Source organism: Pavona decussata, unplaced genomic scaffold (assembly GCF_977016875.1).
Source record: "Pavona decussata unplaced genomic scaffold, jaPavDecu1.1 SCAFFOLD_441, whole genome shotgun sequence".
Classification (NCBI taxonomy): Eukaryota; Metazoa; Cnidaria; class Anthozoa; order Scleractinia; family Agariciidae; genus Pavona; species Pavona decussata.
Window position 1 is genome coordinate 392501 of NW_028145795.1, and position 14423 is coordinate 406923.

Genomic DNA, 14423 nt, shown 5'->3' on the forward strand with positions numbered 1-14423 from the left:
GGGCCAATCTTCGTAAGTTCCATCGAAACGCGAAATATTGAGCTTCGGTAATTTCGCAGGGGGAACATGACCTGACGCAGATCCGCTGGCTGTAAACTTGTTTTCCTCTTCGGCTTGTTTCTTTGCGGTCTGTAATTCTGTCTGGAATTTCATCTTAGTTTCAAAAAGTTTTTGTTCAAAGTCTAGTTCCTTTTCTTGTTTTTTGAGTAGCTCTTCTTGGCGAAGCTCTTCTAGAGTTTCTTTCAGGCTCTTAACGCTTTCGTCAGCAGCTAAGATTTTTCCATCCACTTCAGTGATCCACAGGTTGAGATCCTCGGGACTTTCTTTCGCTGCAATTTTTGTCTCCTCCACAACTCGCTTGCATTGATCCGCTTCGGCTGTAAGGACTTTTAGGGCGGTGAGGTGGCGTTCGATGGCGGTTTCATTCCTTAAAGCGTTGATCGACTCGGTTCTATCCGCGGCTAGATTCAGTTGCGTTAATTTAGTTTCCAATGCTTCCATGGTTTCGGTTAAAGAGTCCCGTCGGAGGTGCCAGGTGTGGGAAAACGCTCGCCTCCAAAGCGGTATTTCCACACGAAATCGACAAGGCAGATAACGAAAACGACAGTGAATTCGGGCAAACGATTATACTCACAAGTTCCTCTGGTTTAATTGGTTAACAGGCTTCTTGGTACAGGCTTTAGGCATAGATCTACGGCTGATTAAACTCACAATATCCTCAACAAATGGCTCGACTCAACTCATAAAACTCTCTGATTGGAACAACTACTCGACTCGATACTGATCAATACACAACTAAAGGCTAATCACAAGGCATTCTCAATTTGTACTCTAAGGATTGCATGCAGACAAGCAAAATTCTAGTTTCCGGCGTTGACACTTATCTTTCACACTTTTATCACTTAATTATGAGATGTCACTCATTCTAAATTGTAGGTCCCAGTCTCCGACAAAGTGGCTAATACAATGTAACAGGTCTGATCTTACATAGACAAAACAAAATTTTCATTCATTTGTAGTAGGAAGCAGATTATGCACTTTGCCAGTTTCATACTAGGAAAACTAAAAAAATAATAATAATAATAATAATAAAATAAAAAAAGTGGTGCAAGGTTGTAGTAATCTTAAAAGCCCAAGTGGCAAACTTTTATACAAACATATCAAAAAGCAAATCTCACTAAATGTTTCTCTTAAATCGCCCATAGTTGACATAATTATTGTATGGCAAGCTCCACAACTAGCTATTGGGCCCCATAACACCGTAATGTATGCATTAGACACCTGATGAACATGCATAAATAAATATACGGTGCACTGCTTGACATGTATAATAATCTGTCTCATCTTTAGTTAGAAATGTACTTAAACAATCAAGCTCTTTTCAACTATTTTAGGAGTGGATGTACATGTACATGTACAAAATGGCTTTGCAGCCTTGTATTTCTCTCAGGAAAGTGCAGGTCTGCATGCAGAACTGATACCAAGTGTCCATTGTTCAACTTACATTTCCTTACCTTCTAAATTATGGTTTCCATCGCAGCAGAATTCTGTGTCCAACACATCAGGACTAAGAGAATAAAAACCAACACTGGCAAACAAAAATGCTGCCACAATAACTACGGGCTGCAAAACAAGCAATACACAAGACCATTAGTAAACAGCTGAATCTAACATCCTACTATCTGACCAGCTTATTTTTTCACAGTTAAAGTAAAAAAAGTGAAGAAAGAAAGATGGTGAAGTTTAGGCTCAAAAAAAAAAAGAAAAAAAAATAGAAAATATAAAAAGTAACTTTCAGGATTGTGTGCACTGTTATTGTGCAATTGGTAAATTGATTCAAGTAAATTTGTAGCTTCAAACATTCTTGAAACAAGTTTTAAATATTTTGACCCTTTTCAAACTCAACATTCAAGGAATAATACGTTTCTTAGATATATAAGAAAAGACAATGATCACAACACCCCTATGCTAAACTGTTGACATTACTTTATGTTACCTTTATGAGTCTGTATCCCAGAATCCAAACAACCAGCCCTAGTACAGACAACACTACAACACCTACAGGGTGGTCATACCTATAGCGCACAATTGTAGCAAGAAAAAAAATATTTATTATAATTTTCACAATATATTTATTTATAAAGGATTTAACTTAACCTATGAAAAAATGTCCAAAAGTCAGTGGCTGTTGTTAGATGCTGCCAAGGTTTACGGTCAGATCATTCCATGGTCAGATTGTTCCAAGTCAGATTGTTCCAAAATAAAGTCAGATTGTTCCACAATATATAGTCAGTTCGTTCCACTTAGAAAGAGTTAAGAAAACGTTCTTACTTGATGAAAAAGGAAAGAAAAATGTCCTGCTCGATGTTTAGTTGATGGAAGAAGTTAATATACTGAAATGTGTCACCATCTTCACCAAGTGTATTTGAACTTAACATTGCAGTTTGAAGGTATTCTAGCAAACACATTTGCTTCGGAAACGGAACCTTATTACGCAGTGACTCAATCGTAGTTAGTCTACTACTATTGTATGAGCAGTACTCGGTCATGTTTGCGGTAAAATCAATATCGATCCTGTGAACAGTTGATCTTTCTGATTGGTGATGTGAGAACTAGTACTCAGAACTTACACTCGCATAACACTCATGGAGTGATCTATTAACTATTAAAAATATTTTTTATCTGACCATTTCTAAGTGGAACAATCTGACTTTTTTGTGGAACGATCTGACTTTTTTGTGGAATGATCTGACTTGGAATGATCTGACCATGGAACAATCTGACCGGATACCCCTGTCAAAGATTTCAGTGAGCAAGCAATCTCAAGTATAAATCCGAAAACTGTTATCAAGGAAGGTTTCCAAATGATAGGTCAATTAACATGTAAAACCAAGAGGAACTAATGTCTTACAAGTGATGCATTTTTGACCAGTTTTCCATGCAGATTAGACTTTCTGTTTTAAACATTGTTCCATATTTTTTATGCTATCAGTTAATTTAGACAAACAGTATGCATCAATACACAAAGGTAACAAGTATAGGTAAAGAAGAGCAGTGTACAGTGGATAATACCAATTTTTACAAAGACAATACACATTTGCAGATACATTGCTGGCATCAAACTGAGTGTACATAAATATTCTTCATTTAAGTTAACAATAATATTATTTTATAGCAATCTGTGTACCTTCGCTTTCTGACAATATTTGGATGTTGAAAGCTTGTCCGTCTCATTCGTGTTTTATCACGTATGAATATATTCAAAGACGACACACGGTTGCTGTAAGTTTTTAACTACGTAAGTGGCCAGCCCAAAGCTTTTAGACACGTAATAAGCTTAAGTTAAACTCTGGCAAGAACGCTTTCAATTAAATCTCTTCTATCTGTTATTGGTTAAAATATGAGTAGAGGTAGAAGAACCAAGAACAAACAATAACGAGATGGAAAAGAAATAATTAAAAACTCTGTCGTAAAATCGAACCCGACAATAACAAATAGCAATTTAATGGGAGATGATGTTTAAAGTTACGGGGAAACGTCATGAAAACAATCTGAGAGGCCGTCGGGTACAGAGCAATTTCACTTTTACATCGTTTGCTAACAGCCTCTTTCTAATCCACCTAAAGATTTATATAAAAAGAGTGGCTATAAATTATTCAAAAGGAAAGAAATAAACCAAATTACCCAATGTAAGACTTGTTTGTCGAAATCCAGCGATGGAAGAGTCCATGTTCCGTGCTCTTCATGTCGAGCTCATTGTCAGAGCTACAGAGGCATTTGATTTTGGCTTGAATATAAAATGACAAGTTTTCCGATGAATATGCAAGGAAAATTTCACACACAGAAATAACCTTAAACGTCTAATGTATTCTACCGCTGGTGTCAACATTTTAAAAGTCCTAAAAATTCTTTCAAAAGGCCAAGAGTTCCCAAGGCAAACACCCGATTGGTATGTCATGTAATGATCACTAGAATATCTTTTAATCTGAAAAAACCGCTTTCCATTTGCACTGACGGCAATTTTCGTAAAAACGGAGAATGGCTTGGGAACGAGAGAGGAACGAGATCGATCACTTTAGAAGATGTGCCACGATTGTGTGAAAGAACAACATCCTCAGAGGGTAAGGAACTCTTCAAAGAATTTCTCATAGTTATGCTATGAAGCACGTTGGTTTGTTAAGTGTCATTGTCTGAGAAAGTGTTCCAGGGGCCAAAACGTGTGGTCAACCGATTTGGCTGAAACTTGGCACAAAAGTTGGTTGCCATGAGATATTTGAAAAGCCAATTTGGCTCACTTCTCTGACTTTAAGTTTTAGAGTATCGGAGAGGGTCTCATTTATTGCCCTTTGAGCACAAAATATCCAGCCTTTCAGGGCTTATTTTGAAAGTGTCATAAAACCCAACTGGTAAATTGTGCTGCCAAATGAATTTGACTATGAATATTACTATAATTGAGCTTTCATTTCATGCATGTAACTTTGCCCTCAAGCTATTGGACAGAGAGGAGCCTGGGGCTAGAAATAAGCCAAAATTAATGTCAAAATTACAACTCATAATTGCCATTTTTCAAAAAATCAGTGTATCTACCTGCCTTCTTGCATAACATCCGTACCTAAACCATTATTTACTTTAGTGACCCAATTATCAAAATCAGTTGAGAAAAATTTGGCTTATCACGGTTTGTTGAATTTTTTTTCACAAACACTCCATGCCTCTATAAGGTCATGCAAAATGGAATTTTGAGCATAATTCATGCCATAAACAAACCAAATTGTTGACATGAAGCCCTTGTTCTGTATTTGGTCAGTGAAAATGAATTGTTAAAGCCAAATCAGTTTAATTGTTTAGAAATACTCTGATTCTTACCTTACAATTGCTCTGAAAGGCCTTTGATTAGCACAACAAATACCCTGATTTAGCAAAACAAGGTTTAATTTGTACTTTAAAAACCTAGTACCCATCAAACAGCACAAATGATGAAGGCCTTACCTCGATATAACGATATTTCTAAACGATGCTTGAATTTTTCATTGATTAATATTCAGTTCCAAGTCATAATTCTTCTCCGTTGCTCCAAGCATGGAAAGGCTCTATATTTTGTCAGGCCTGATTTTTATTATGATTACAGGATAAAATTAGCTCAGTTAACGAAAACGTTTGTTAGCATATAATCTATGTCTGTTAAAAGCCTGAACAGTTCTTGTAAATACCCACCAGTAAAGGAGCATGGCCATGCATACATAGATATATAAGCTTACGTAGAGATATACGAGCTGCAGTTTATAGCAATGCCGATGTGACGCGTTACAGTACTTCAGAGTCCTCTAGAGCGGAGTAAATGAAACCATCCGTCAAGAAGGAATGCACAGTTAGGAGAGCTCCATAGTAAAACAGAAAACTTGTGTTGCTAAATACAATAACCAAACAAGGCCAGGGCATTGCGATGATGCAAAATAAACTAGCCCGCCATTTTGAACATAAGAGAGAGTGGGGACTGGACCGACATTACCGGTTCTTCTTCCGTTTCGCGGCTATGTTTTATCAGGGATAAGAAATTCAAGGGTAATTTCGCGATGGCATTTTGTTCCTTTGGAGGGGTAAGTGATCAGTGCGGTGCCACCGCATGGGCTCCGCACGAAACAGGAATGGTTCCTTTATTATCCTGCGAGAATGATATGACTGAATGGTTGAAGGAAAAGTACAAGGGGTCAGGTGCGTCTGGGGCAAGAGGAAGACCTGGTCATACCAAAGCAGCAGGTGATTCAAAATATCTGTTAGGGATCATACACGGGCACAAATGGCTTTTATCGCGATCAAGTGGACTCTTTTCTGTTGAAGAGAGACCACGATATTTTACGATATTGTCATCTCAAATTGGTTGTTTATGACTGATTGAAGATTTCCCGAGGTAATTTACTTGATTCTTGCGAAGAGAAACAAACATTCAACAAATGGTTCACAGGAAGGGCAAAGGGGTTGACTATAACCCTAACTTTGAAAGGTAAGGGCACAGTTATTTCATCGCAACAATCTCTATGACCAAAAGCAACGATAAGAATAACTTGACGTTGAAGGCTGTTTTTCGTCTGCTTGCTCTGTTTGTTTACATTCGGCTTTACCTGTTCAGACGCTTATCACGCAATCACAATTCGAGCGTGAAACCCTACTGGCTTCCTATATTTGCCAGTTTCGTCTAAGATAAGAGAACTTGAAAAATCTTCGCAAACATGCTGCATCGAAGCAAATCTTCCACACAAATCCCATAACAAATCGGCAGATTTTGAGACAATATATAAAGGGCTTCTTAACGATGCAAAGCAGAGAGTCCATATACGGGAAAACATTCTGTACGTATGTCATGGTGTCATTATCAAGTCGTAATACCATCTCAAAATCGAATGTAGTTTCTTTTTATCGTGATTCATCTATTCTTGTAGAAAAAAATGTTTAATCAATTAGTTGAGCTCAGAATACAACGATAAATCTGAGATAGGTTTTAAACTGGGTATAAGATTCCTAAAATTATACCGCCTTTATTTACATACTAAAATAACTAGTTATTATAAGTAATTAAAAAATGTGTCCGAATAATTTTTGTTACCAAGAAATTTATCCTTGAAACAAGACATTTTCTCGCTCAAAATGTCAATTTCATCGAAAGCTTTGATGCAGCATGTTTGCAAAGATGTTTCAAGTTCTCTTATCTTAGACGAAACTGGCAAATATATGACTGAAACCGGTAGGGTTTCACTTTCGAATTGTGATTGCGTGATAAGCGTCTGAACATGTAAAGCTGAATGTAAACAAACAGAGCGAGCAGACGAAAAACAGCCTTCAACTTCAAGTTATTCTTATTGTTGCTTTTGGTCATAGAGTTGTTGCGATGAAATAACTGCGCCCTTACCTTTCAAAGTTAGGGTTATAGTCAACCCCTTTGCCCTTCCTGTGAACCATTTGTTGAATGTTTGTTTCTCTTCGCAAGAATCAAGTAAATTACCTCGGGAAATCTTCAATCAGTCATAAACAACCAATTTGAGATAACAATATCGTAAAATATCGTGGTCTCTCTTCAACAGAAAAGAGTCCACTTGATCGCGATAAAAGCCATTTGTGCCCGTGTATGATCCCTAACAGATATTTTGAATCACCTGCTGCTTTGGTATGACCAGGTCTTCCTCTTGCCCCAGACGCACCTGACCCCTTGTACTTTTCCTTCAACCATTCAGTCATATCATTCTCGCAGGATAATAAAGGAACCATTCCTGTTTCGTGCGGAGCCCATGCGGTGGCACCGCACTGATCACTTACCCCTCCAAAGGAACAAAGTGCCTGCGTGAAATTACCCTTTAATTTCTTACACCTGATAAAACATAGCCGCGAAACGGAAGAAGAACGTAACCTCGGTTCAGGTCCCAATCTCTCCTATGTCCAAAATGGCGGGCCACTTGATTTTGCATCATCGCAATGCCCTGGCCTCGTTTGGTTATTGTATTTAGCAACACATTTTTTTTGTTTTACTATCGAGCTCTCCTAACTGTGCATTCCTTCTTGACGGATGGTTTCATTTACTCCGCTCTAGAGGACTCTGAAGTAACGGGTCACATCGGCATTGCTATAAACTGCAGCTCGTATATCTCTACGTAAGTTTATATATCTATATATGCATAGCCATGCTCCTTTACTGGTGGGTATTTACAAGAACTGTTCAGGCTGTTAACAGACATAGATTATATGCTAACAAACGTTTTCGTTAACTGAGCTAACTTTATCTTGTAATCATAATAAAAATCGGGCCTGACAAAATATAGTCTTTCCATGCTAGGAGCAACGGAGAAGAATAATATTATGACTTGGAACTGAATATTAATCAATGAAAAATTCAAGCATCATTTAGAAATATCGTTATATCGAGGTAAGGCCTTCATCATTTGTGCTGTTTGATGGGTACTAGGTTTTTAAAGTACAAATTAAACCTTGTTTTGCTAAATCAGGGTATTTGTTGTGCTAATCAAAGGTCTTTAAGAGCAATTGTAAGGTAAGAATCAGAGTATTTCTAAACAATTAAACTGATTTGGCTTTAACAATTCATTTTCACTGACCAAATACAGAACAAGGGCTTCATGTCAACAATTTGGTTTGTTTATGGCATGAATTATGCTCAAAATTCCATTTTGCATGACCTTATAGAGGCATGGAGTGTTTGTGAAAAAAAATTCAACAAACCGTGATAAGCCAAATTTTTCTCAACTGATTTTGATAATTGGGCCACTAAAGTAAATAATGGTTTAGGTACGGATGTTATGCAAGAAGGCAGGTAGGTACACTGATTTTTTGAAAAATGGCAATTTTGAGTTGTAATTTTGACATTAATTTTGGCTTATTTCTAGCCCCAGGCTCCTCTCTGTCCAATAGCTTGAGGGCAAAGTTACATGCATTAAATGAAAGCTCCATTATAGTAATATTCATAGTCAAATTCATTTGGCAGCACAATTTACCAGTTGGGTTTTATGACACTTTCAAAATGACCCCTAAAGGCTGGATTTTTTGTCCTCAAAGGGCAAAAAATGAGCCCCCCCCTGAAGCTCTTAAAATTAAAGTCAGAGAAGTGAGCCAGATTGGCTTTTCAAATATCTCATAGCAACCAACTTCTGTGCCAAGTTTCAGCCAAATCGGTTGACCACAAGATTTGGCCCCTGGAACACTTTCTCAAACAATGACACTTAAACTGCTAAGCTTGATCATTACACTGCGTTAACGAAGAGCATCAAGACTTGCTTTAAACCAACGCAAAGGATATATGTCCTAGCTATGAAGACCAATGCAAATTACTAAAATGGCCTACTCTTTCCAACCGTAGAACTTATTTATCTTTAATTGAATGTTATAAGATAGTGTTTCGATTTTATCATTTAAAATTTGAAGACTTTTTTTATTTCTCTTTCGCCACACTTCGGTCTACGAGAGCAAATCAGCTATACAAACTCTATGTCAAACCAGCACGACTCAATTGTTACAAACATTCGTTTTTCGTTAGAACTGTCAAACTATGGAATGAATTACCGCGTGATATAGTGGAAGCTGACAGCTTTCAGCATTTTAAATCAAAGCTCAAAATGTATTTAAATATTTGACTGTAAAGATCTTGATTTATGTATATTTCTTTTGCTTTTTATTGAGGGAGTTTTCGCATAGGGCTAACCTCCAAACTTCCTTTTCTAGAAGTACTTTTCTAATGTTAGTTTTCTTTTTATTTGTATATATAGTCTGCTTCTGGAATAAATAAAGTATGTATGTAGTGGTGTGGGAGACGATGATGGTAACAAAGGTTCAATCAATGAATCAAATTATCAATCAATGTTTATTTGCCCCATTCAAATTTTCTTACAGCAGTATTTTCTAATAGCTTAATAGGAGCAGGAGCTCTCAACAAACCCTTCTGGGCTTACAAGGAGAGCCCCTGGTACACAAATTTGTTGATTAACTACTAGCTACTACTCTGAATTTACATGGCTTTGTCCTAGTTTTTGTCTTTTAGAATGCGTCTAATTCTTAACAACATAATTCTCAACAGTTTTAGAAATTCACTCGCAGAGAAGATTTTTTTTTTTCTTAAAAATATATATTGATTATATTGTATATAGTTTATATGAATCTTTGCTGATGATCTTGATCAGTGATACTAGCTTGTTCATTTTCAGGGCACCACCTGCCTGGAGAGTGGTTCATATTTGCTCAACTTTGCTTCATGTAAGGAATGTGGCAGGAAAGAGCCACTTAAAATAACAGATACGTCAAATGAGGAGGATGAGGATGGGGAGGAATTGGTGACCTATAAACGTATGTAAGGTTGAATCCAGCATTAAAGGGATAGCCTGTTTACAGGAGGCTGGCCTAACATTAGTACTAACTAGGGTTTTTCTGGTAGCCTATACTAAGTTAATGTTAAGGCTGGTTTACTAGCCACATGTAGTAAATTTTACAGGTAGGTTAACCGCAGTGGTTGATACAACTCACGAAGCATCATGCCTTATTTAATCCCAAATGGAATTTTACCACCAAGACCAATTTTTGTTGGCGAAGTTCAAGTTATTAATAGATAGGTACTTTTTAGCAGCTGCAAAAAGAAAGCCTGAGAAAACCCCATTCAAGCGTGAACAGCTAGGATTTGAACCCATGATCCCCACAAAACTAGTGCAATATGCTCTGCCAACATAGCCTGTCTGCTCTTGCCGGAGCTGGTTGCTCTGTAATGCATCAGTCAACTCCAACACTGCTCATCCCCACCCCCACCCCCACCCCAACCCCCACCAGAGTTATTTAATGAAGCTGTGATAGACTCTCATTTGTTGATTCTTTCATCTGCAGTTCAAATAATCTGATATTTTACTTTCAAGTGAGTTCAGTTTCAGATTATTTCTGAAATTATCAAATATTTGTAGACATCCATTTTAGCAAGTTTCAAAGGCTTTTGGTAACCAAAATAAATAAATAAAATATACCAGACTAGTCTGCTTTTAGCTTTTTGCAAGAAAGATTGAGATAAAAAAAAAATAGTATGGAAAAAAAATTGTAGAATTACATAATTTTTGATGTATCAAAGGTCAAGATTCACCTTCTTATGTTAGCAGTTCACATTTTGAGTTCGAGACACAGTTAAGGTGGCTTACTACAGTTTTAATGGAGTATAAGGGCACAACTTTTAACTCTTTTATTAAAAGGTTCCAAGCTGTTTTTCCCTTCACTATTTACTGTTTGCTTAACTCTTTTACGATTCTATGTGAAATTTGAACAATTAAACGTCAGCAAATAGCCAAAATGAGCGACCGAGTACCCAATGAGAGACTGGGCACTAGTAGGTTAAGTCACGTTTTTCTCAAATTCTACCCGTATGACCCCACTTCAAAATTTCAGGAATAAGAAATTGGGTCTAATTTAACATTCATGCAAAGTAAAATAAAAATCTGTGAGACAGTTTTTGTGCAAACTAAGAGAATGTGAAATCAAAAATAGCTCAAAATCTGTCTTACAGATTTTTCAAAAATTTTGGCTCCAAACGTGATTCACCCGAACAAATCAACCGTGAAAATTTCATCATAAGTTGTACGGTAAGTTTTTGAGCAATCCTCGATCAAAGACAGGTTTTTACAACCTCGGACGAGAATTGAATTGCGCATGCCTTTTATTTAAGCGCGCGCTCATGTAACGCCATGTACTGCGTGCAAGAAAGGTACAGTAAATTAGAGCTCTTTTACCGAATGTTTATCAAACTTTTTTGCCATATTTTTTTGGCCCTAGGCTTGATTACATGTTTGAACGGAGTTTTGAAACTATCGCTACTTACACCAAAGAGATTTGACGCCTTTCAAGTGCTGAAGTGGTTTTTGTTACTTCTTGAGGTTACTTGCATCATTTTTGCACGCACGACAAATACTGACGTGTGGCAGGCTATCATAGCGCACGCCACTAAGTCTCAAAAAAACTGTAGTAAGCTACCTTAAAAGGCAAAGCAAAAGGAAGGAACGTTAGTCTCACATTTTCTCTATTCCTCAGTTGTTTGTCATGTGCAGAGGAAGAAAACTTTGAGGAAGAAAACTGTGTGGATGAAAATATGAATGGGAAGGTTGAATACTCAGAATGAAACAACTGAGGAAAAGAGAAACTGCAAGACTACTATATCAACAGTCTCCCATCTTGCACATTATTGTACCCTACCGAAAGTGAAATTTCATGTATATACCTCAAATGAGGGGAAGAAAAATTTGTGTAAGGATTTTTTTATTTCATACAAGAACAACATTTCATCAAGCAAATAAAAAAATTCTGTCATATACACTTTAACTGGATGTGATTTTGTTCTTTTGCAGATGTCTGTTCCAGCTGCAATCATGTTGTGGCAACACATGAATATACTTTTAGGGTTGAAGGACAGTACCAGGTACAGTATACAATACTTTTATTAAACACTAAAATAGATGCACAAAGGGCAGTATCCAGTATCATGTGTGAATAAATGATATTCCCACCTTACAGCTTCACTTGGTCAGTTGCTTTTTTTTCCTTCAAAGTTATTAATCTAAGCCCAGTTGTTTGAAAGCTGATTAATGCTAATCCACGATTACAAAGTCAAAACTGAGGGAAAGATGATTTTTTTGAAAAATCTTTGTTTTCAGTAATTAAACTTGAATCAAAATTCTCGTTAATCCAGGATTAGCTTAATAGGCCATTTTCATGATGGCGTCATTTTACTAGAACTACCAGAATTCATTTCGTTTTCCTTTTCAAGAGTAAATTTTGTAATCCCAGTGGACAGCAAAGAACAATAGCTCTAATTAGCATTAGAAAAGAAAAACCACAAGGATTCTGGAAGTTGTAGTAAAATGATGCCATCATGAAAAAATGTCCTATTGGGCTTTGAACAACTGGGCCGTGATTTGTTTCCGACACCCACTGAGTCTGTACACAGGCATCTCATATTAATATTTCATCCTGTTTTGAAAAAGGAACACAATAAAGGAATTTTATCCACAGGTGAGGTAAATAGGGAGGATAACATGAGATTTGTTTTGTTTTATAGGAATACATGATGACTTGTCGTCTATGTGGGACTGCAGCAGCTTCTGTTAGTATTTTACCTGAGGATCCTAACAATTTGAACTACATCTTTTAACTGATGATCAGATAACAAAGGAGAACTTCAGACCTTCTTATCTTTAGATCAGAAATGAAAATTTTAATAGAGGGTCATGTTAGGGCTACTAGTCCATTCTCACTTAGTTGTAGAAACTTCAGAATTGTGCTGCTAGAGTCATAACAAAATCTGTCTGAAGGATGGAGCAAAAGACCTGTATATGGTTTTAAGAGTATTATCAAGCTTGCCCCAGGTTATCTTTCTAAAATGTTATGATTTGTGCGATGCTGACCATGAACCTTTCTTACCAAGAACTGACTACCTAAAATACGACTTCTCCTACAGTGGAGCTTTTATCTGGAACATTCTCCACCAGGAAGCTAGAGCAGCTTAAAAAATGCCTGATAATATAATGGTTTTCCACATCAGACTCCCACATGACAAATATGTAAACCAGTTCATAGAGTATGTACACGTAAAATCTCTCTTTTTTTTTTCATTGATATTTTTACTTTGTCTAAATAAAGTTTTTATCATATTGTATAATTTTGTAAAACTGCTACAAAAAAAAAGGAGTGAAAGATATGTTTCAGCTTTCCATTTCAAACAAAAGTGACTGTGTATACATCCTCAAACTTTATTTCCAATGAGAGTTGTTTTATGAAAATTATAACTAGTTATTATTACATGTGTATTTGTCATGCTTTATCAATATACAGCTATTTCAATTAACATTGTCAGATCAAAATCAAGCTAAAAGACAAGACCGCAATGTTTTGTGGGATTATTTTTTATGAATAATTTCATCAAAATCATCCCTGTACGTGCAAGTCATTGTACTGCTAATTACAACCTATTGTTTTCTCCAGGCATGACTGATTTTGATGAATTTATTCATAAAAATCCCATGTAAACTTACGGTCTTGTCTTTAAGCTTTTAGCTTTGATCCGACAACGTTAATTGAAATAGCTGTAAACCAGCCCTGGAAAACAATAGAATGAAGGAAATGTTTAGTACCCAGATGGATGTCCTCTTCACATAATGGTTGAAAGAACAAAATTTAATGTTATTTGTTTTCTCATTATACTAAAAAAAAACCCCAATTTATTTAATTAAGGCAACTATTTATAATGTGATGCTCAAATTATTCAAATTTGGAAATGGAGTATTTCATTAGTATTTTAATTTCCCTATTTTGCAAGACTTAATTCACCCAAGAAAAAACAGCAGGTTTCAACCCTCTATGTACGTCATGTAAGCAGAACTTTCTTGAAAAAAGGAGAATCTGACTTACAGAAATGGAAAACCTGTTAACTGAACATATTCTCCATGTTCTTTAATTTATAACAAATACATGTAGTCATGGCAAAATGAACATCAAAGCCCCCTATGCTACTTACAGTATTTTGTATTCTGGCTCAAAGAACTAAGGTTTTGCACCCACACAACCATTTTCAGATTTTCCCGAAGATCCACACGAAAACTACACACATGTACATCTGAAAAAACTGAAACCTGAAAAAATGTTGCAATGCTTTAGCCTTGAAAATATGGTTTTAATACCGGTAAAACAAAACCAGTCATTTTCAAAGTATGTGCAGATGGAATGCAAAGAAAAATTTTAATTCTTTTGGATCCAGTATATACATTGACAGAAATAAAAATTGAAAGATCTCCCATTTACTAAAGAGGGGGGCTTCACCCAAATGCCCAGTATCTGTCCAGTCCACTGTCCCCTCCCCCCACCCCCCCCCCTCAGGCTTCAGGTACATTTTAATAGGTGCACAACATCTG

At 36.5% G+C, this 14423-nt stretch overlaps 3 protein-coding genes across 3 annotated transcripts in view; 1 reads left to right on the forward strand and 2 right to left on the reverse strand.

The window, feature by feature from the left end:
- LOC146450574 (uncharacterized) overlaps positions 1-949 on the reverse strand; it is a 6162-nt gene extending 5213 nt beyond the window's left edge. The window contains exon 1 of the mRNA XM_085100283.1: positions 1-949. This exon is cut by the window's left edge and continues 5213 nt beyond it. Coding sequence (XP_084956409.1) covers positions 1-501 — 501 coding nt within the window. The 5' untranslated portion in view covers positions 502-949.
- The window catches only part of LOC146450573 (uncharacterized), a 12922-nt gene extending 8979 nt beyond the window's left edge, over positions 1-3943 (reverse strand). Inside the window, exons 1-3 of the mRNA XM_085100286.1 lie at positions 3685-3943; positions 1997-2075; positions 1515-1623 (exon numbers count right to left, since the gene is read on the reverse strand). Coding sequence (XP_084956412.1) covers positions 1515-1623; positions 1997-2075; positions 3685-3746 — 250 coding nt within the window. The 5' untranslated portion in view covers positions 3747-3943. The remainder of the gene's footprint in view (positions 1-1514; positions 1624-1996; positions 2076-3684) is intronic.
- Positions 3944-4000: 57 nt separating this feature from the next.
- LOC146450575 (protein Churchill-like) lies at positions 4001-13314 on the forward strand. The gene is made up of 4 exons (XM_085100291.1): positions 4001-4121; positions 9699-9837; positions 11865-11935; positions 12575-13314. Exons 1-4 carry the CDS (start codon positions 4083-4085, stop codon positions 12665-12667), a joined length of 342 nt encoding a protein of 113 aa, XP_084956417.1. The 5' UTR covers positions 4001-4082; the 3' UTR covers positions 12668-13314.
- Positions 13315-14423: the final 1109 nt, after the last annotated feature.